This window comes from Anolis sagrei, chromosome 3 (genome assembly GCF_037176765.1).
Source record: "Anolis sagrei isolate rAnoSag1 chromosome 3, rAnoSag1.mat, whole genome shotgun sequence".
Taxonomy (NCBI): Eukaryota; Metazoa; Chordata; class Lepidosauria; order Squamata; family Dactyloidae; genus Anolis; species Anolis sagrei.
In genome coordinates, this window is record NC_090023.1 from 41045053 (window position 1) to 41069037 (window position 23985).

A 23985-nucleotide genomic window follows, 5' to 3' on the forward strand; every position below is an offset into this window, starting at 1 on the left:
AAGTATGGACTGGTTGGATCTTCTTGCTATCCAAGGCACTCTCAGAACTTTCCTCCAACACCACAGTTCCAAAGCATCTATCTTTCTTCACTCAGCCTTCCTTATGGTCCAGCTCTCACATCCGTAGGTTACTATGAGGAATGCCATTGCTTTAACTATGCGGATCTTAGTTGTCATTGTGATGTCTCTACTCTTCACTATTTTATTGAGATTAGTCATTGCTCTCCACCCAAAAAGTAAATTTCTTCTCATTTCCTGGCTGCAGTCCGCATCTGCAGTAATCTTTGCACCTAGAAACACAAAGTCTGTCATTGCCTCCGCGTTTTCTCCCTCTATTTACCAGTTATCAATCAGTCTGGTTACCAGAATCTTGGGGTTTTTTTTTATGTTTAACTGCAACCCAGGTTTTGCACTTTCTTCTTTCACCTTGATTAGAAGGCTCCTCAGCTCCTCCTCGCTTTCGGCCATCAAAGTGGTATCATCTGCATATCTAAGGTTCCTTCCAGCAATTTTAACCCCAGTCTTGCATTCATCAAACCCCGCACATCGCATGATGTGTTCTGCATACAAATTTAAAAGGTTGGGTGAGAGTATGCAGCCTTGCCGTACGCCTTTTCCAATCTTGAACCAGTCTGTTGTTCCGTGGTCAGTTCTGACTGTTGCTACTTGGTCCTTATACATATTCCTCAGGAGAGATAAGGTGATTTCTATGCCCATACCACCAAGAACTTGCTACAATTTATTAGAATAGCCAATAAAACAGAAATAGATGTTTTTTCTGATACTCCCTGCCTTTCTCCGTTATCCATCTCTGGTTGACTGGCACAACCTGGGGATAACAACCAGACACAGTGAAGACATCTGCCCTTGCGCTATGCTACTCTGCTGCTGAGTATGCATGCCCAGTGTGGAACACATCTCACCACACTAAAACAGTGGATGTGGCTCTTAATGAGACATGCCGCATTATCACAGGGTGTCTGCGTCCCACACCACTGGAGAAATTACACTGCTTAGCCGGTATTGCACCACCTGACATTCGCCGGGAAGTAGCAGCCAATAGTGAAAGGACCAAGGCAGAGACATCTCCAGCTCATCCCCTGTTTGGGTATCAGCCAGCACGTCAACGACTTAAATCAAGACATAGTTTTCTTAGATCTACAGAGACACTCGCTGGAACACCCCAGCAAGCGAGAGTCCAAAGGTGGCAGGCCCAAACCCAGCACCTCAATCCATGGGTGATACCAGATGAGAGACCCCCCACTGGGCACACAGAAGACTGGGCGACTTGGAAGGCGCTGAACAGACTGCACTCTGGCACTACGAGATGCAGAGCCAATCTTAAGAAATGGGGCTACAAAGTTGAATCCACGACATGCGAGTGTGGAGAAGAGCAAACCACTTACCACCTGCTGCAATGCACCCTGAGCCCTGCCACATGCACAAGGGAGGACCTCCTTGCGGCAACACCAGAGGCACTCCAAGTGGCCAGATACTGGTCAAAGGACATTTAACCAAATACCAAGTTTGCAAAATCTGTGTGTTTTTTTTTTCTTTTCTTTTTCTTTTTAATCCGTGTGTTTGTTTTGTTCTGTTAGAATTGTAACACAATGGTATGGTTGCTGATGACACGATAAATAAATAAATCCATTATCCATTATTATTATTATATAATTATTATAATATTTTAGAGTTCCGGCTGTTAGGCATTGTGGGAGTTGAAAGTCCCAAACACCTGGAGGGACGAAGTTGGCCCATGCCTGCTCTACATTTTCCTATCTCTGTGGCGACACCGTCGCTATCTGCAGGCTAGAACGCGCAAGCGCAGACAAGACCTTTCCCATCGTATCCAGAGGGATGAGGAAGCCGGCCGGGTCATGTGACCTCCCATTGGTCAAGGGGGCGGTGGGCGGGGCGTCGCGCGCGGCGAGGGCGGGGCCAGGCTTTCCCGGAAGGAAGTGGCCCTCAGCGGCTGAGCCTGGTTCAGACGAGTCGGTGCAGCGCCGCCGGCAGGATGCAGAGCGTCATCAACACGGTGAAGGGGAAGGCGCTGGAGGTGGCCGAGTACTTGACGCCGGTGCTGAAGGTAAGGCCTCGTCCCAGGAAGGGGAGTAACGGGCGAAGGCTGCCCCTACACCAGGCGTGGGCCAACGTCGTCCCTCCAGGTGTTTTGGACTTCAACTCCCATCATTCCTAACAGCCTACCTGTCTCTTGCCTCCATCAGCCGGACCTGCGAAGACTGAGAGCAGCCACCCCCCCCCCCGAAGATTTTAGTGCCCAGGATGGTTCATATGGTTTATGCAGCCAACATGGAAGGCTGCCAATGGAGGAGGCTTCTAGTAGAAATGGTTCACAAAAACTATATTGGAAGAAGTTCCTCTCCTCATTTATGTATGTAATGCCATTATTATAATAACATCATCAATGCTGGAAACCTATATTGGAAATGGTTCATCTCCTCATCACTTATTTATATATATAGTTGTTGTTGTTGTTGTTGTTCATTCGTTCAGTTGTCTCCGACTCTTCGTGACCTCACGGACCAGCCCACGCCAGAGCTCCCTGTCGGCCGTCGCCACCCCCAGCTCCTTCAAGGTCAGTCCAGTTACTTCAAGGATGCCATCCATCCATCTTGCCCTTGGTCGGCCCCTCTTCCTTTTGCCTTCCACTTTCCCCAGCATCATTGTCTTCTCCAGGCTTTGCTGTCTCCTCATGATGTGGCCAAAGTAATTCAACTTTGTCGCTAGTATCCTTCCCTCCAATGAGCAGCCGGGCTTTATTTCCTGGAGGATGGACTGGTTGGATCTTCTCGCAGTCCAAGGCACTCTCAGAACTTTCCTCCAACACAACAGTTCAAAGGCTTCGATCTACCTTCGCTCAGCCTTCCCTAAGGTCCAGCTGTCACATCCATAGGTTACTACAGGGAATACCATGGCTTTGACTAGGCGGATCTTTGTTGCCAGTCTGATGTCTCTACTTTTTACTATTTTATCGAGATTGGACATTGCTCTCCTCCCAAGAAGTAAGCGTCTTCTGATTTCCTGGCCACAGTCTGCATCTGCCGTAATCTTTGCACCTAGAAATACAAAGTCTGTCACAGCCTCCACATTTTCTCCCTCTATTTTCCAGTTGTCAATCATTCTTGTTGCCATAATCTTGGTTTTTTTGACGTTTAGCTGCAACCCGGCTTTTGCGCTTTCTTCTTTCACCTTGATTAGAAGGCTCCTCAGCTCCTCCTCGCTTTCGGCCATCAGAGTGGTGTCATCTGCATATCTGAGGTTGTTAATGTTTCTTCCAGCAATTTTCACCCCAGCTTTGCATTCATCAAGCCCTGCACATCGCATGATGTGTTCTGCATACAAGTTAAAAAGGTTGGGCGAGAGTATGCAGCCTTGCCGTATGCCTTTCCCAATCTTGAACCAGTCTGTTGTTCCGTGGTCAGTTCTTACTGTTGCTACTTGGTCCTTGTACAGATTCCTCAGGAGAGAGACAAGGTGGCTTGGTATCCCCATCCCACCATATATATAGTGCCATCGCTATAATATAGTAATGAGATATGACAGGACAGTACATTAATGTATATAGTTTTAAATGCCTATTTATGTTTTATCTTGATTGCTTACAATGTTTTACATTTATACATTTGACTGTTTCATTTTGTATTGTATTCTTAACATGTTGGAAGCTGCTTTGAGAAAAGCGGCATATAAATATTTATTATTATTATTATTATTGGTAGTAATTGTTCCTTACCTCTCCCCATGGATGAAGGCAAAGAACAATAGTATATTAAAATATAACCTATATAATACATTAAAACCCAACTAAAACATTATTTCATGCATCTATATAAATAAAAATGTAATGTTCACTGGGTGAATTGACACCAAATTTGGACACAAGACACCTATCAGGTCAATGAGTGACCATCACTCATAAAAACACTGAAAAACACAGCAGAAGAGACTTTAAAAGCCAAAAACTATAAAAAATACATGATAATGTTTGCGCAAAACCACATATATACACATATACAAAAATATATACACACACAAAACACATATACCAATAAATAATATACACAGACTGGGCAACAGCAATGCATGGCAGGAGATGGCTAGTGTGTGTGTGTATATATATATATAGAGAGAGAGAGAGAGAGAGAGAGAGAGAACGAACATATTAAAACAACCACAGCATAATTTGGATAGGCCTGCTGGAAGAGACTGCTCCTTAGGTTCATCTATACTGCCATATAATGCAGTTTCAGAATGTGGTTTAACTGCATTGAACTGTATATGAGCCTACACTGCCATATAATCCAGTTCAACTGCATTATGAAACTGCATTGTATCCCAGTGTAGTAGACCCAGCCTTTAATGCTGTTTTGAATTCATAAAGTGAATTTGGCTGTCAGATCTCTCATTGTAACACTATATAATTGTTCCCTATTGTCAAGCTTGCAATCATTAAGACATGACACAAAGGAAAAGGGATGGCAGTATGGGAAGGGAGTAAGTCCATCAGATGTGGCCTTTTCTTCTTGCTCTCCAAGGCAAAGGCAATGACAGTTGTGATGGATGGAGGGTTGTCTCAGCTGCTGCTTCTTTTTTCTCCCAAAGAAGCCATATGGAAAGTTCCATCATATCCCTGTGGTGTCCTCCAATAAAAACACATAATGATGATGATGATGATGATGATGATTTATACCCCACTTAAGGAGACTCAAAGCAGCCTTAGGAAAATTGGTTTCCTTGTAGTCTATCTTGATGTTTACTTTGCTTTCTATCTTGATCTATGATTCATGACCATAGGCTTTGCTCTCTGACCTTGCTTTGCTTCAGATGCCAGAGGCACTTTCTCTCTGGACTTCGTGGTTCTCTTGGTATTTCCATTTTGCAAGGAAGGTTGTGTTCCCTGTACCCAGAGTCAGAGAGGAGCCTAAATGCTCTAAGATTACTAGGTTCTGAAAAAAAAACCCACCAAATTACTAGGTTCTTTTGGAACCAGAAGCTGTGCAATGTCGGGCCTGGTAAATACTTGGAAGCCAGACCACCAGAGAATACCAGGTACTATAGAACAACAACAACAATAAAATTATTACCCACCTCTTCCTGTAGCTCGAGGCGGGATAACATCGTTAAAATGACATAAAACATTCTTAAAAGACATACAATAAGATACACAGACCACCTTTGGAAGATGACCACTGCAAACCTCATCTGAATAGAATTTGCCAATAAAGTCCTAAACAGGTGGCCTGTCCCTTATCCAAAATGCATGTGACCAGAAATGGTTTGGTTTTTGGATTTTTTTAAAAAAAAGAAGGGAATATTTGGTTATACTTAGATATCTTGGAGATGAGACACAACTCTAAACACAAGGTTGATTTGTGTTTTATATATACCTTCTACAGATAGCCTGATGGTATTTTTAGCAATATTTTAAAACAATTTTGTGCATGAAACTCATCAGAAAGTAAAGGTTTAACTATAACATCCATCATTGTGGACGATTTTGAAACATTTTGGAATTAGGGATACTCAACCTGCAACAGTGTTGCCATAAGTTGCAATCCACCCAAGGGCAGAGGACAGCAAGAGATGGGGGTATGTGTTGTGATGTGCATTTTCTGGCATCTGAAGGGACATGTTAGTGTTTTGAAAGGCTATGTCACAAAAAAACTGGCTCATTGTAATCCTAAATATGCTTAGAGGCAAGCCCCAGTGAGTTTTGTGCATCGTAGGCCCCTAGTATGTGAGTTTAGGGCTGTGATTTTGTTTTATAAGATGACTGTGTGGTTAGTGTTTGTGGTGAGGGACTATTATGGCTACTTCGGTGGAGGGACATCCCTGGATCTTGTAGAGCTACATGGGGAAGTTAAGGTGAATCAGTTTTTAAAGGCAAGAGAAAAATGGATTACAAGTTACATCAGTGTAAAAAAAGAGGAAGATGCTTTGAAAATGACCAAAAAAAAAAAAAAAAAGCGGAATGAAGGAAATGTGGAAAGGGTGTTGCTGCTGGATGATATGGGTGACTTTGTGGTTTGGAGTCTTTTCTATTATTATTTTTATTATGGGGTCTTGTGACTTTATCATAAGATATAATGGGAGTGAGACAGGGATGCACATTTCTGCAGTGTCTGTGATTTGACACCCATGCAAAGAAATGTGATCTTTTTCTTTTTTATTGAAAGATATCATCAATTTTTTGCATATCCTTCTTTCATGCACATATGAATGTCTGTTGTTTTCGTATTACGTAGTTCATTGCGTAAAATATAATATAATAGATTAACATTTTAAACATGACGTCTCAGTGTTAGAATTTTCTTTTCTGCCAGGAAATTTTGGTCTTTTAGCTAAAGATATCTTGTCAAAATGTCAATTTTTTGCTATTTCAGCTACTTTTACTATCTATTCTTCTATTTTTGGTGTTTCTTATAGTTTCCACATCTACACATACACAATTCTTGCTGCAGAATGAAAAGTCTGTCGTATATCTTCAGAAGTCATCTATCTGTTATGCCTAGTAAGAATGCCTCTGGATGCATGCGTATTTTTAGTTTTAATACTTTTTCTATACTTTTATGGATCTCAATCCAAAAAAATGCCTTCTTGCAGGACCATCACACATAAAAAATTATCCCTTTGCTTGTTTACATTTTCAATTGGTATCTTTCAATTGTGGCTACATTTTGGCTATATTTACAGGTGTCATGTGATACTGATAGAACATTTTTTAAATTTTTCTGACAGTGGATAATTTCTGAATATTTTTTATTTTCCAAAGGCATTCCCATTTGTCTATATTCATCTTCTGTGTGTACTTTTAAATTTTGGATGGTTGTTTACTTTTTTACTTGTAATATTTTGCTGAAACCTGTCTTTTCTTCCTCAAATCCTAGGTGTACGTCCTTATGATATTGAATGTGTATTTGTGTAATTTCAAACCAGTTCAGGTTTTCTAGTATCCAATTTGTTTATTTAAAATGCATACAATGTATGGTATAATTTCTTTACTACCACACAGCATGCCTTCCTTCCAGAACTTAAGTGAGAGAACAGTATTGACCTAATTATATTTTTTATTCTGCAATAAATATGGTCTGAAGTTATTATGGCACTCCTTGTATATTGTACGGAGAGGTGAGGGTCCTGCCAGGGAGGTGCAGGACTGAAAGAAGCTTTTTTTTCAATCCCATGCCTTCCCACCAGGACGCTCATCCGAGTATAAGCCAAGGGGGAGTTTCACCCTAAAAGGGGGGCTGAAAAACTAGGCTTATCCTCAAGTATATACATTATTATATCCCTTTTTGCCCTGTGTACTCACATGTCCTAATATTGTATGCCAAATCCCAAAAGGCTTCTAAAGTAAGCTTTACAATGTGACACTAAAAGAATCCTCTGTCAGAAATTATGGATGGATGTGTCCTTTTGGTTTGAAATGTGTCTTAATATTATTGTTTTCTTTTGCTACAGGAATCAAAGTTTAAAGAAACTGGAGTCATCACTCCTGAGGAGGTATGTGAGTAATCATTCACATGTTTGCTGAAATAACTTTTGAAAGTAGTGAAATATTTACTACTTTTGAAAGTTGCAAAGTACTTTCTGCTTTTGATCCTCAAAACGCAGTCCTTGATTTAAGCACATTTTTCAATTTAGAAAAACTTAAATCCCGTATTACAGAATCTGCAAGCTCCTGTTAGTGCATCCTAGAATTGGGGCAAGATTCTAAAATCTGAATTATAGTTAAATACATACTTTCCTAGAAAACCCAGTCAAACTATATGTACACTTTCATTAATTTAGGGGAGGGTGGGATTGGGGGGGGGGTGCAGTCTCTAGTTTCTCTGTGAATGATGTTCAGACTACAAAACTATTTAGTGTTAAAACTATTTTAAAATACTTCATTGATGTTAGAAAAAAGCTGACTTCACATGGCTTAATCCTATCAGCTGTTTATGGCATAATGATGGAAGATTGGGAATGACCTCACTGAAATATTGCAAAATCCTAATCTGTTTTCTCTTGCAACAGTTAGCATCTATCTTGAGCAATAGTTTCTTAGACATTCTTCTACCAAATCCTATATTTTTTTCAGGGTCAAACTATATGTCCACTATAATTGCACATCATAAATGCCAATGCATGGTTGGGTGAAATTAAACTTGATGCAATGTCCAAAACCAGCTTTGGTAACACATCCCATAGTTTGTAGTTGGATTCTGAGTTTGGGCTAGTTTGAGCCATGGTGTAACTTCAGAACTAAAAAATGGCTTGTTTTTCCAACCACCTTATTTGAATCTCTTCTCACTAAGGTAGAGAAATCATTGCTAACCCTTTCCTTGTGAGCAAAGAAAAGCTTCACAAACACAGGCTCTTGCCCTGTGACTCTCCCCCCCCCCCCCCCTCCATTGGAAAAGGAAGAAAACAACTTTCTAATAGAGGCTTATTTGTCAACACAAGAAAAGATAACTGGCCTTTCATTTAGATTATTTAAGCCCAGAATGAAGCAGCTAGCCCCATAAAGAAAGTATTTTAGCATGAAAGGTTTGAAAAAGCAAGATTTAACAACATAAGTCTGTGTACGTTCTATCCTTTCAGAATACAGTCCTCCATTTGAGTGTCTTTTTCAATAGATCAGGACACCAGGTTGGCAGTAAAATGTCTCTGCCTTGAGGCATTGTGTTACAGCTTTAGTTTTCACTACAGGAACTTAATATAGAGGACACTGCATCTAGGTTTGTTTTTAATCTATCTGAGCATGCCAAGTCAATGGAACATCTTACTCTTTGTTCTGGACTAACTAGTAAGCTTGTGTCAATTTACTGACTTGCCTCTCCCTGTTTGTGTGCCTCTTGGGGTGGACCCTTGCTACTTTGAAATTTAACCCATAGTTTCCATTTAGAGAACTCAATTGCAGCAGTTTAGCGTTGTTTGTTTTTGCCTCATTTGTGGTGATAGCAAGATCTCATGTTAGAGGCAACTGGGGAGAAAGAAAAATAAAATCTGTTCATATCCAAACATTTCATTTTGTGATATGTAGTGAATTGTTTGAACAAAAGACATGTCCCTATCCTGATCTGGAGCAGAAGTAGTTGTATATTGTTTTCAGAGATTGTTGCCACTGCAGTAAACAAGAATATAAATAAATGGTGTTTCTCTCATTTTGAGGCAAAACAGAAAATAGAACACATGATCTGGTTATTTGCTGCATGGTTATACTAACAGACATACCTCAAATTTCATGGTTCTTTCTGATTAAATTTTCAAAATATTTTAATGTATATTATTCACCTGTTGCTCTTGGCTTGTATACTAAATAAATAGAATAGAAGGGTAGGAGAGACTCACCACTTCATGTATGGATGGTGAGGGAAATGCAGAAGAAGGAACAGAACTGAGTTGTTGTAAGTTTTTTTTTGGGCTCTATGGCCATGTTCCAGAAGCATTCTCTCCTGACATTTCACAAGCATCTATGGCAGGCATCCTCAGAGATTGTGAGGTCTGTTGGAAACTAGAAACATGTTTCCAACAGACCTTTCCCCCTTCTGAGGATGCCTGCCATAGATGCAGGCGAAACGTCAGCCCGAAAAACTTACAACAACCCAGCAATTCCGGCCATGAAAGCATTCAACAATACAAGGACCAGAACTATCTGGCATATGCCTTCTCCTTGTTGTACTAGGAATGAGAACACATGAGGAGAGCTTTGGTCTAACTTGGGAATCCAGCTCCAGTTTATATAAGGAAGTTGTGTTTCAGGCAAAGTTCCATGTATGTGTTTATATCTGTAGAATTTATTTCTGGAAGTGGAATTGCATAGACCGATCTAGTATTGTTAGGTAGTGATTTCATATACTTTATAAATGTTGGTGAAACTCCATATGTCAGATTTGGCAGCACTCTCCCCTTTTGTGTTTGGCAGTTTGTGGCAGCCGGAGACCATTTAGTTCACCACTGTCCGACTTGGAAATGGTAAGTAAAAAATTCTACAGAGAGCTCATCACAGACATTTGTGGGTGACTGACATGCACACTTTCTGAATACCAATTTCTCTCATGTCTGCAGCAATGTGTTATATTTAGACACCAATATAGTTCTCCACATTTGAGAGAGAAAAGTGTTACAATTAAACTATTGGAATAACAATGCTAAGTTAGCCCAAAAGCCCATTCATACATCAGTCATCAAGCTGCCTGGGGAATTCCAGCTGAATGTGAATGCTGACCAGGGTCCTCCCACTTGAGCTCTTCAGAACTAATGTATGGAGGCTTATAGAGGAGTAAAGGTTTTCCCCTTGACATTACGTCTAGAATGTCTGACTTTGAGGGGTGGTGCTCATCTCTTTTTCTAAGCTGAAGAGCCAGCGTTGTCCGTAGACGCCTCCAAGGTCATGTGGCCAGCATGACTGCATGGAGTGCCACTACTTCCCACTGGAGCAGTACCTATTAATCTACTCATGTTTGCATGTTTTTGAACTGCTAGGTTGGCAGAAGCTGGGGCTAACAGCAGAAGTTCACCCCTTTCCCTGGATTTGAACTGCTGACCTTTTGATCAGCAAGTTCAGCAGCTCAGTGGATTAACCTGCTGCACCACTGTGGCTCCTGAGGCTTACAGATATAGTAGTACAAAAGGAACCACATCACAATGCAAATTAGAGCTGGCCATCAATTTGGATGGCTTCGAAACACATTTATGAAGAATACAATTCTTTTTTATAACATTGCTCCTGATGGCCCATAGAAATAAAGTAAATAAATATCAAACAACTATTTAAATTTTCCACTGTAATTCTAATTTTGTATTTTTGAGCGACATAGTAGTGGCATATTGGTAAAATTAGTTTCCTTTTTTGTGTTTTCAGGGCAACTGGAGAAGAATTAAAGGTCAAGGCTTATCTGCCACCAGATAAACAGTTTTTGGTCACTAAAAATGGTAAGGCAGTTAGCTTTATTACTGTCACCGATTCTCCACCAGCCACAGGCCTGCCCGAATGTGCCCTTATATCCAAACTTGCAAGTGAACAACTCTTTCTAAAAATTTACTGTGCTGGTGGAAAATCATCACTTTTAATGAGCAAACAAAGCATCAGGGATCATTTGGAAGGTTGTCCTATGTTTCTTTTTAATGTGATTTTTGTCACTGTTTTTGGGGATGATGATGGTGATGATAATAATACCAACAACAACAACTTTATACTTACATCCTGCCACCATCTCCCTGAAGGGACTTGGGGCGGCTTACATCTGGCACAAAGTGCCTAAAAACAAACATAAAAGTGCACACAATATAAAGTACAATAAAATAAGATACATGCACATATAAAGACATCAATTCAGACTCAGTCAAGCTGCGATCCTCTAAATGTGGTGGCAAATTGCTGAAGCCATGACCACACTGTAAACATTAGAATATAAGTGCCAGCTGCAGTAATGGAGACAGGGTATGGGATAAAGTGCAAGATGTGTGGTAAGAGTGATGATAACTCTTACTGGCCCTTGAGAAATACTGTAACATAATGTCTATGTGGTGTAAGAACCATGTGTAATCCACTCATATTATTCGTTAGACCATCCTTATTTCTCTCTAGCAATCACTGCTATAACCATCCTACAAAATGTTATTATAGTATTATATGTGTGTGTGTGTGTTATATTTATAATATATAATAATTATAAAACTATAATTTACTAGCGCTACCTAATATAAAAAAATATTATGAAGCAAGTAGATTAAGTTTGGTTATAGAAGGAATGGTCAAAAAAGAGGGAATAGATTGGCTTAGTAATGATTCAGGAAAAGTGGAAGATGAAATTTGGAATATATTTTTTAAACAGTTTACTAGAAAAGAAATGAGGGAAATTAGAAACCCAATGCTGAGTAACATACTGAAAGTATGGAATAAATATAAGGGGAGGTTAATAAAGGAAGGATCAATTTTAACCCCAATAGTGATGGAAAAGAAATTCCCAAATTTTTTTTAAAAAGCAATGGATAAAAAGGCAAGGGAAATAAATTTAGATAGGATAGGGGATTGGATGAAGGTGGAAATGAAGAGGGAAATGATGTTGGAAGAGTTTAAAGAAATAAAATTGTCATGGTTTCATTGTATACAATTAGAACAATGGTTAATGAACTGGAAAAAAAATAATAGAAATGGAAGCCAACTCAATCAATTCGAACAAATAATACAGAAGGGAAGGGCTGTAGAAGAACATGAAAACTTGAGAGGTATAATTAGCAAAATCTATAAGATACTAATTGAAATGAAGGATGAAAAAACAAAAAAGTGCACCCTTAAAGAGATTTGGGAAGAGGATTTAGGGATAAAAATAAGTGAAATAGAGTGGCGACAACTATGGGGAAAAAGACATTTAAAAAATTTATTGATACGAGTTAAAGAAAATTATTACAAGTTAATATGGAAGTGGTACTTAACACCGGTAAGAATAGCATATATGAATAAAAATAACTCAGTAAATTGTTGGAGAGGGTGTCAAGAACCAGGAACATATATACACATGTGGTGGCAATGTAAATATGTAAATAATTTTTGGGAGAAAGTATTTAGAGAAATAGAAATTATAATGAATATGAAAATAGATAAAAGTCCTTGTATAGCCTTACTATCATTATATAACAATAAGCAATTGAAAAAGGAGGATAAAGAAGCGATAACAAACTTATTAACTATAGCAAGACTGCTCATAGCAAGGAATTGGAAAAAAGAAATGAATATACAAATAGAGGAGTGGTATAAAGAAGCATGGAAAATAGCAATAAATGATAAATTGACATGTATATTAAAGGTTAAAAAAGGTATATGGAAACAAAGCGATTTTGATGCTGTATGGGGAAGATTTGTGGTAAATGGATTAAAAAATAAGGAAGGAAAATTACCGTCACAAGAAGAAATGAAATTTTGGACAGATGAAATGTAAGAATGGTGGCTTGAGACGGGTGGAGGGGAGCACTGTGGCGGGGGAAAAAAAAAGGAAAAAAAAGAGAAAAGGAGGGGATTTGTCAAAGCAAAACAATAAAACAACATGTTAAAGAGGTTGATGTACAAAATGCAATAGTATGTAATAAATGTGATAAATCAATAAAAAAACTTAAAAAAAAACTATAATTTATAATATATGTATTTATAATATAAGAACTATAATAATATAGTTGTTGCCTGATATAGCATTGCACTTAATTTACCAGGCCCTCTAGGAATTACACTAGCCTCGGCCTGGCCTTTTAAAATTGCCTTGAACAGGCAGGATTATTTTAAATATATATGTGCTATTATGATTTTTTAATGCTTATATTGCTTTCTTAATTTTATGTTTATGTTGTTTACTCTGTATGTTTTGATGATGTTACTTGGAAACTGCTCTGAGTCCCCTTGGGAAGATAGAACGGTATATAAATAAAATTTTGTTGTTGTTAATGTTTCCTATTTTAAATTGCAGTTCCAATGTCTGGACAGTATCAAATGTTTTCCTAAAACACTTCCCTACTCCAACTGTTCTATGACCTTGCAAATGCAGCTTCCAGTGATGCATGCTCTGAGTCCTAGATATCTGTTACTGTACTTCATTCAGCTGTCAGCTAAGTTGGTTTTCAGCTCTGTATGTGGCATATTCAAATAAAGAATCGTCTTTGATCTCCGGAGCCATTGCCTGTATTTAATTCTGACTAAATGCATCCCGCAGAAACATGTGCTAAAATAAATGACGTGCATACATAAGGATTAGGCATTTTGAAACTATCCAAAAACATCACAATAAATTGTTTCCAGCTGATTGTGTGAGTGAATTCTGTGTCCTATTTTTTTCTAGTGCCGTGCTATAAGCGATGTAAACAGATGGAGTATTCAGATGAACTGGAAGCCATTATAGAAGAAGATGATGGGGATGGAGGATGGGTAGACACATATCACAATGCAGGTAATATAGTTGCTTTTTGTATATTTCTGTGTCATACTGAGCTTATACATTTTCAGACTGTGGTTGCCATTCTTGCATACTATAAAAATACATCTGTGTCCAGCTATAGACATCAATGTCATCATTTAAATAACTTCACTGAATTTTTATGCATTTTTTAAAAGTACCCACTAAAAATTATAATTACAGTTCCAGTAGTTGGGATTGAGGGGATGGGTAGCTCTGTGTGACATCAAGGTTTCAAAACTATTATCCCTCATTCTGACTGTCTCTGTGCTCTCAATAGGCATTACAGGAGTTACAGAATCCATTAAGGAGATCACGTTGGAGAGCAAGGTATATTTTATGGCTTTGCCTTATGTGATAGAAAGATTGTACATTAAAAATCCTAAAAGCATAGTTTATTTGTTGAAAGCAGCTTTTCTCCTTTAAATCAAATTGGTTAATTTTTGTCTTGAAACAGTAGGCAAATGCTTCATATGAAGGATGGCAATGAGTTCGCCGTGTTCCTATGAAGTGAGGACACTCTTTTCTGAAGTTAAAGCTCAAGCATATTAAATACCTGTGATGTTTGAAATGGTTAGTTCAGCATTTGCACACTAGGGCAGTGCAGAAGGCTAAAGTATATTTTGGGCCACATATTATAGTAAAGGTGAAGCTCTCCCCTGACATTAAGTCTAGTTGTGTCCAACTCTGGGGGGTGGTGCTCATCTCCATTTCTAAGCTGAAGAGCCAGCATTGTCCATAGATACCTCCTAGGTCATGTGGCCAGCATGACTGCATGGAGCGTTGTTATCTTCTCACAGAAGCGGTACCTATTCATCTTCTCACATTTTCAAACATTATCAAAGTTTTCAAACTGCTAGGTTGGCAGCAGGAGCTCACCCCGCTTCCCTAATTCGAACCACCAACCTTTCAATCAGTAAGTTCAGCAGGTCAGCAGCTTGTCCCACTGCACCACCAGTTGAATAGTAAATTATAGTTTACTATAGATATTATAGTTGAATAGTAAAAATCCACAGACCCAGTGACATGTGCTAAGTTGCCAGCCAGCTAACTTGTATCCTTATGTGTGTATACCTGAGAGCTACCATTGTATGAGAGATGCCATTGTATATATTGAGACTTGAATATCCACAGATTTTGTTATTTTGGTTTGGTTCTGGAAATAGGACTCCAGTGGATGCCAGAGGCCCACTGCATTTCTAGTCTTTCTACTGGTGACAGAACAATCTGGATCCAACCTGTGCTTAATGCCTTCAGACATTCCAGTTACCATATTTATCAACTCATTCCCTGGTATTATTTGAAAAGTGTGTTGATCCCTATTTCTTAAATGTCACACAATTTAGGAGACCGGTTCTATTGAAATCTTCATTAGAAATAACTAACTACCAAAGAGGGTGGATTGGATTTAGGTTGTTGTTGTTGTTGTTGTTGTTGTTATTATTATTGTTTGCATTATTTATATACCACCCTTCTCAACCACGAAGGGGACTCAGGGCGGTTCACAGTGTAGGTAACAAATCAATGTTGGAAGGAATAACAGATGGAACATAGTAATAGAAACAGTATTTCATTATGAATCAGGTTGTCTTTTCTGAAGACAATGTTTTTCTTTTAATGAGCCTGAATGTATTGAACTTTTTGGTTGAGAAAAAAATACATAATTAGATGCATTTTCAACTGTTGCAACACGGCTAGTTCTAAAATAAAATAGAGCAGTGCACCCATCTAGAGTACACTTTACCGTCCTTGTGTTTAATAATGTAATACGTGTCTAGTTTGCTGGTTACTTCCATTGCTGAATCCTACCCTTGAATTGCATTGAGGTGTGCTTTCTCATGTTATCATAAACACTGAATCTGTACATTTCTTAGGTTTTTTGTATTTGTTTTGTTTTTATTCAAAGGACAATGCAAAGTTACCAGAACGCTCAGGTTCTTGTGAAGATGAAGAGGACGATGAGGGCGAAGCAGCTGATATGGAAGGTAGATGTCTTTTAAATGCGATGCTTACTTTGCACAGATGATATTTCTGTGCTGTTCCTCCATTAATTTGATATCAAAAGAAAGACACTTTGAATTTGACTTGTACATAGGTGTTTTCTGTGAAATATTTGAATTGGTTCCTAATGTGCATGTGCTCGTGTCAGACTCTGGGGGTTGGTGCTCATCTCCATTTCTAAGCAAAAGAGCCAGCATTATACGTAGATGCCTCCAAAGTCATGTGCCCGGCATGACTGCATGGAGCACCATTACCTTCCCACCGAAGCAGTACCTATTGATCTACTCACATTTGCATGTTTTTGAACTGCTAGGTCGGCAGAAGCCGGGGCTAACAGTGAGAGCTCATCCCACTCCCCGGATTCAAACCGCCAACCTTGCGTTCAGCAAGTTCAGCAGCTCAACAGTTTAACCCGCTGCGCCACCAGGAGGCCCTTGTTTCACCCAAAATTATTTCACCTAAAATTGGGATTTACTAATTTGGTGATGGCTTGTCTAATTTAGCAGATAAATTAGGCAAATAAAACTCTACAACCGTCATTCTAGAAAACAGAGAGAAACTGGCAAATAATGTTGAAAATGACATTGTAGTCTTCATATGCTAAGAAAATTGTATTTCACTGATAATTACCGATGGAGGAAGTTTCCAAATATAATAAAAGGAAGTTTATTCAAAGATACACAATGCCCAATTGTTATGAAATTGTTCCAGAATTTCTATTATTATGTTTATGCTTGTTTGTACCCCACTTTATCTCTCCTGAAGGAGACTCAAAGTGGCTTATATTAAAAGGACTACATTTAAAATATACACATATGCAAATATTAAAACAGAATGAAACATAACCATAGTAAAAATTCACTGTTAAAATCCATTAAAATATATTCAAAGCTAAAAACTAAAAAAATATCCTTTATATATTTTAAATATTGTACAGAAACAGCTAAGAAGTAATTGTAACACGATTGGAATGGCTTCTGGAGTATGACTTCAGATCTTGTATGTTTTAGTAGTTGGTTTTAATATATTGATATGTTATTTTTTAATTTTTACTAATGTTAAAATGTGTGTATATTGTATTTGTATGTTTATGTTTGTATGGCATTTAATTGTTGCCAATATGGGAGCCACTCTGAGTCCTCTTAGGGGTGAGATAGAGTGGGGTAAAAATATAGTAAGTAAAATAAATACATAAATAAATAAACTAATTGAAGAAAACATTTACATGAAATGCTAGGAATTATACTCAGCTTCATATGTGATAACATTTTTTTTAATCCATAACTGAATATATTAGCCTCTTTAGTGGTTGCTTACACACATCCTGGGCTACTGGTGTTTGCTGGTTCATTTGTTTGATCTTAGCATCTTTCTGGGCCCTCAGCTTTCTATTTCCTCAGCTCCATCTTGACCAGTACTTCCAACTTGGGTGCTCTCCACTGGCTTTTCCCTAAAACCCACCATCCCCATCACCAAATGTTGATGAGCATTTTGTGACAATCTAGTCACAAAATCAAATGGCAAACTCAAAAGCAGTTGACAACATTTTTTTATTTATATTCAACTCAGTATAATGGCACAAATTGCTTTTTGTTTGTTTTTAAATGGTATGGCCTGCCCTGAGAGGATTAAGAAGCAGAAGTACTTAAGCACTGAATTGTAAAGTGGTCTCTTTGTATTATTTTTTCAGAATATGAAGAGAGTGGATTGTTGGAGACAGATGATGTGAGTGTGCTCAGTTCACTTGGCCGCAGTTGTGCCTCTTTTGACTTTACCTTGGGTTTTGTAAAGCTAACCTTAAAATAATGTTTGGACAAAGTTTTAATAATATGATTTTATATCACCACTTTAGTGTTGAGCTCTGTGGGAAATGCGTAACTGCCAACTTCTGAGTTAACTTGTTTTTTTGAATCTGTCATAGGCAACACTGGATACAAGAAAAATAGTGGAAGCTGCCAAAGCTAAAGTTGATGTTGGAGGGGGAGAGGAAGCTATTCTACAAACCAGGACGTATGACCTTTATATCACATATGACAAATACTACCAAACACCAAGGCTTTGGTTATTTGGCTATGATGAGGTACAGTTTGTTTTTTCCTTAACAGTTAAATAAGGGAAGGGAAACTGGCCATCCAGGTTAGGTCTCCTAAACCATAGCCAGCATAGTCAATGGTGAGTGGTTATGGGAGCTGCAATTCAAAAACTATTCGAGGAAGACAGTTGTCTTCCCTAAATTAAATAGATTAGAAGCAAGCTATAATAAAGAAAACTAAAATAAACAAAAAAATGAAAGACTACAACAGAGATAATGCACACTTTTGGAAACCGTTGTAAACAAACTTTCTATGCATCTGCTTCAGTATGCAATTCAGTTCTGTAGTGGCTGATGGACAGACAGCAAAGAAAGACAGGGGTTTTTTTCTTGCCCTGTGAAATCCTGTCAACTTCAAGTGTTATTTGTTTCTGTACATTCAAAGGATAACTTCTGACATATGTGTGGAAGTTTCCAGATGTGTAGTGTACACTCATTTATAATTTATATGTAGACTTCACAGTAAATTATACTTGGATTTCAAGTTTTGTATAAATTGTTATTTTACTGATGTGTTTGAAGACTGTCCTCTTTCATGTCCTGTGTAATATGTTTTGCTAATATTTATAATGTTTATATTTCTTTTTTTACTTGCTTTTATCTCTTAGCAACGGCAACCATTAAGTGTAGAGCATATGTATGAAGACATTAGTCAAGATCATGTCAAAAAGACAGTGACAATTGAAAACCACCCACATCTTCCTCCACCTCCAATGTGTTCAGTTCATCCATGCAGGTATTTCTTTAAGCTGCATTTTTAAAAATCACCTGTACTGTATGGGTTTTGTAATGTTGGTTGGAGTGTTTTTCCAGATGAGAGGATTTGTGTGCAGGTGTTTTAGTTACTATGATTTAGTAAACCCAGTAGCTTCTTAACACATTGCCCCCAGTGGCGCAATGGGTTAAACTCTTGTTGGTGGTTTGAATTCAGGGAGCAAGATGAGCTCCTGTCTGTCAGCTCCAGCTTCCCATGACATGAGAGAAGACTCCCACAGGATGGTAACACATCAGAACATCCTCATGGCATTGTCCTTGCAGACGGCCAATTTTCTCACACCAGAAGCGACTTGCAGTTTCTCAAGTTGCTTCTGACACAATAAAAAAATGATCCACAGAATACTTACTCATATTTTATCTCTGAGACTTCTGAAGACTTTTTCTTCAGTATCTAGTTCATGCTGCACTTAGCTCTGGTTTATTATAGAAAACTATATCTGAAGGTAAAAATCTTTCACTCTTGCAGTTTGAAAGACTTATTGAAGTTCAACCACTTGGGATCATACCAAATAAACTTTTCTTTCTGGTTTCTTTTCCTCACTTCTCAAACTCCCCAGAAGGTGGCAGAAAACATTATTTGATATTTATTTTTCCAATTCTGTGTCTATTGTCTATTAACACAAGTTGTCAGACCTTTCCAGGTATGCTGGCAGTTTTGGTACTCACATTGAACACTTCTAATATACTGCTACCGACTAAAGATGTCACAATTATACACTTGAAAACAAACAAACAGCATTTTAAAAAGATCCGAAGTATTCTGGTTTGACAGAAATGTATTAAACAAACTACTTTTTGCTTCACTTTTGAAGCTGAACTTCATCTGACCATTAGGAGTTGTATTTTCTTATCATTGAGATTGCAGGAATAATCAGTTTATGTGTGCTGGAAGGAATACATTAATGTGTACACATGAGTAGGCAAATGCTTATGCTAAATCTGTTATACTCACACTTTCTTACCGTAGGCGATGCTGTCTGAGACTGATGAGCCTTAAGAGTTTATCATTTGGAGAATGCCAACTTTGCCACCCCTGGCAAAACATGATCAGTGCATAAGGACCATAATTTTTGGATAGGGAAAATGATGAGTAATGATTGCTCATGTTTTTGAATGATAGAAAAATGTGAGTTTATCGCTATCCTAATTCTAATCAGCAGAAAAAAGGGGGGAGAAATCTGATAATTCAATTCTGCTTGCCTTCTCCACAATGCTTTTCCCCAGCTCAAGAGGCGGTTCAGTACCTAGAAATTGGCAGATGCTGGACCTTTTTTGCAGCTTTTGATACTGTCAATATCCTTTTGAGCTGCCTTTTCTGGGATGGGATTTGGAGGCACTGTTCTTCAGTAGTTCCAGTTCTTCTCAAAGGGGCAAACAGAGGAAGTGATACTGGGGTTCTAGGATCCCTCAGGACTCAGCTTTGTTTCTAATTTTATTTATTATTTACAAGAAACCACTGGAGAAGGTTGTGCATTGGATAGACCACATCAGCTCTAGATTATTAAATATGGTGTCCTGTGGGTGAGCAGATGGTGACTACTGGATGACATATGTTCTGTATCAGAAACTGGAGCTGATGTGGTCTATTCAATGCAATGTACTTAATCAGCACCCCAAATAACCAAACTGAATCTAAAATTGATTCATAACCCGTTTGGTACTAATGTGGTTCCTGGTCAAAGTGGTCCCTGGCCAAGTGGTGTGTGGTCAATAAAAGGTTGGGAACCACTGGCCTACGCATTGCCTGTTGACTTATAGCTACTTTATGAATCTTGAAGCAGATAGAGGATACTCAGATTACATTTGCCATTGCCTTCCTCTGATTATAGCCTGCCATATCTAGTATTTCCTGGAGTTTACTCTTCCGATTGCCAACCGAGTCAAAAACTGTTAAGTAGAAAGGCGGCACTTTTGGTCCCACTTCTTTCTATTTGTTTCCAATCACCATTGAAATGCTGGCTTCAAGACTTCTGGGACTGAATTAAAAGCTAGGGCTACTACACAAAAATTTATTCTTACTCAAGTGTTCATTGATGGTCATGGATAAATTAATAGTTTTGTTTTCAGGCATGCAGAAGTAATGAAGAAAATAATTGAAACGGTGGCAGAAGGTGGCGGAGAACTCGGAGTTCATATGTATCCTTTTATAAAATCTCACTACTGCTTCAGTAAAATGTACCTTTCATAATTCTTCTATTCTTCAGACATCATCCAGGTAAAGTACAACATATTGGCTCTAAACTCTTTCTTCCCTGTTCCATGCATCTCCAGTGACTTTAAAATACAGGTTGATAGCTGCACTTGGGATAGTGTTAACTGAAAGGATGAAGAACTGCTTGAGAAAAAGTTTCAGGATTCATTTTAAGCTCATAATTGCTGGTGAATGTCATTAGATGCTACCATCTAGGAACTCTTCAGTCAGTCCAAGGTTTCTATTCCTCTTGACCAGAACTGGACTAGTCCTGTGTCAACCCTTACAAGCATATAAACAGAAACAATGGTAGAGGAGAGAATCTTCAAAAGAATATGTATATTGTTCAGCAAATATCCAAATGTTTCACTAGTAGCAGTAACTAATAAAAACTAATTGTCAAGCAGACTTGTCTACACAATGGAAAGTTCTACATTGCCTATACAATTATTGTACTATACTTAGTGTTATCTTGATTTTTCCTATGAGATAAAGTAGTGCTGGATTCTCAGTAGGGGGGAGATGCTGGAGAGGTTGCTTTCTGGCCTTGCAGTTCCAACCAGACTTGTAGTTGTGAATCTGTCGGGTTTATTTTCCTTAATGAAACAATCAGGTACCTTCTAATTTTTTTGAAATTTGTACAAGCAGTCATTCCCACAATAGAATATGACTACACAAGACACTTTACAATGTAACTGTGGGAGGGAATGTTTATGGTAATTATTGATCCTAATTTTTAAAAAGAATAACCCGTACATGTGACTCATTTGTTGATCCACCATTGTATACAATTCCTGTAATGTACCACTTCTATCAAGTTTATGCATCCACATCAAATTCCACTACCAGCCTTACTTTTTAATAAAGACCTTTATGTGTAAAAATAAATCACTTTCATTCCTGTTCTGTGAGTACAGAGGTGTTTTGTTTTTCTTTTTGACACAGTGTAAAAACAGTCCAGTTGTGTTAGTCATTAAAGCTATCTGTTTATTTGACAACTTAGATGAAACAGAATTCTAACCACAATGTGTATTTGTTTACTACTTAAAATATGACTAATCATATAAGGACACACTGGAAATCACATATCTTTAAATGAAGTTGAAGCAGTCAGGAATGGTAGTGGAGAGAGTGAAAAGGCCAGAACAAACATCCCTGCAGCTAATAAATGATGTAAATCTGCACCTGATGAACCAACCTGGACACAGCAATATTATTGGAGAACACAGAAATGCTGGGCCACTGTAAACAACCACCATGTCAGACTACACATCTAAGCCATTGAAATCCACAAGCTATCAGTATTTTTTTTTAAAAAAAACTCTAAAATTGGGACAGTAAATAAAGAGGAAACCCAAAAAACGGGAAATTCTGACATGAAACAATCAGGGCCAGTTAACCCCTCCCAACGAAGGATTCCCCAGGCAGGAAGCAGTCAGGCTTTGAAGCTACAAGGACATTCATTTCTAATCAAGGTGGCCAATTGCAACATTCACACTTGTCTCAAGCAAACAAGAGTTCTGGACATTCCACAGATATATAAACCCAATTTGCCTAGTTCCTAACAGACCTCACAACCTCTGAGGATGCCTGCCATAGATGTGGGTGAAACATCAGGAGAGAATGCTTCTGGAACTTGGCAATACAGCCCGGAAAACTCACAGCAACCCAAGAGCCCCTTTTCTTTCCTATTCAAGCCAGACCAGCTTCTTTGAATTAGGAAGTGAGGTTACTCAAAGGAATGCTGACTGTAGAGAAGGATTCCAGGAAATTGGCCCCTTCTCCCTCTACTTGCAACTTGAAAAAAAGAGGAAACAGCTGTCTTCCACCTAGTTGGCAACTAACGTCAATAGAAGATGCATTGCAATATGTGAAAACAATCGTCATTTTAGATGTCTTCTAATGGAATGATGAGGAAAAATCTTATGGCACTGCTTCTACCATGGCAAGGAAGTACCGTAATCATTTCATGATCAATGAAATAAGTGGAGCAAATGCAAAGGCAGATTAATGCTCCAGGTCAGTAGACCTTTTTTCCATGGAGGTCAACAGGTTTATATTCCTATAAGCCTCATCACGCTAGAGAAAAAATCCACTTTAAATCCAGTTGCTGCCTCCTGCAGAATTTAATAGCCTCACTAAACTACAAACCCCAGAATTCTGCAGAAGGTAGAAACCGAATTTAAAGTGGATTTTTTCACTAGTGTGATGAATGCCGGCCAAAAGTTTGACTTAAACCAGGGATAGAGAACTATGCCCTTCCAGACCTTGCTGGATCACAGCCCTAGATAATACAGTCAGTGGCAAAGAATAGTGACAGCTGTAGTCCAACATCTGGGTGACACGCATATATTTGAAGACTACCAACAGCAAAATTTAAGAACCTCAGTATATGGACTGATGTGTGTATTCAGTTCAACATGTAAAGTCTTCAAAAACAGTAACGGAAGGGGTCTTTGCCTGCTCAACCAGCGCTTCTAGTAATTTTCTTCGCTCTTAAAATACTTTTGTAAACTGGAAGGACTACTTTTTTTTTTAATTAGAGCAATCCACATACGTATGTTCCTTCAAAAGTCCTACATTGACAGTGCTTGATAAATATTAACTTCTTTCTGTTTGCCAAAATGACAGGGAGGAAAGAAAGCTATCTTTTCCCCCTTTGGCCAGAACTGAATGTGCTCTGTGGGCACGCTGCAGTCCCAATTGATTTTCTGAGCACCAACAGAAAATGTTGCACGGTTGTTGTTTTTATGTTTTAGGGAATTATAAAGTACTGTCATGCTGATGCAGGACTTGTAAAAGTTGCTCTTTACAGACAACAGTTCCCACGATTAATCAGCTGTCATGGTTAAAGTTGGCTATGCTGAATAGTGGTACTGAAAGCTATAGTAAAAAAAAAAAAAGAAAAGCTGGGGATGAGTCACATATCTGATCGTGTTTACCATGGCTGCAAGTAATCATTTCTCTGGAAATTG

General features: G+C 38.4%; 1 protein-coding gene across 1 annotated transcript; it reads left to right on the forward strand.

Annotated features, from left to right (window-relative positions):
• The first annotated feature begins 1919 nt into the window (after window positions 1-1919).
• On the forward strand, window positions 1920-21898 carry ATG3 (autophagy related 3). Its single transcript, XM_060770753.2, has 12 exons — window positions 1920-2086; window positions 7483-7524; window positions 9932-9981; window positions 10871-10941; window positions 13836-13943; window positions 14230-14279; window positions 15856-15934; window positions 17641-17675; window positions 17872-18030; window positions 18651-18778; window positions 20887-20955; window positions 21624-21898. The coding sequence occupies exons 1-12, from the start codon at window positions 2015-2017 to the stop codon at window positions 21703-21705; spliced, it is 945 nt and encodes a 314-aa protein (XP_060626736.1). The 5' UTR covers window positions 1920-2014; the 3' UTR covers window positions 21706-21898.
• The last annotated feature ends 2087 nt before the right edge of the window (window positions 21899-23985 follow it).

Bases quoted from the DNA above. Each gene is read 5' to 3' on its own strand.
- ATG3 (XM_060770753.2), top strand. From the start codon at position 2,015: ATGCAGAGCGTCATCAACACGGTGAAGGGGAAGGCGCTGGAGGTGGCC. The intron at 7,525-9,931 runs GTATGTGAGTAA...TGTGTTTGGCAG, and splicing joins GAGTCATCACTCCTGAGGAG to TTTGTGGCAGCCGGAGACCA. The intron at 14,280-15,855 runs GTATATTTTATG...TTTTATTCAAAG, and splicing joins AGATCACGTTGGAGAGCAAG to GACAATGCAAAGTTACCAGA.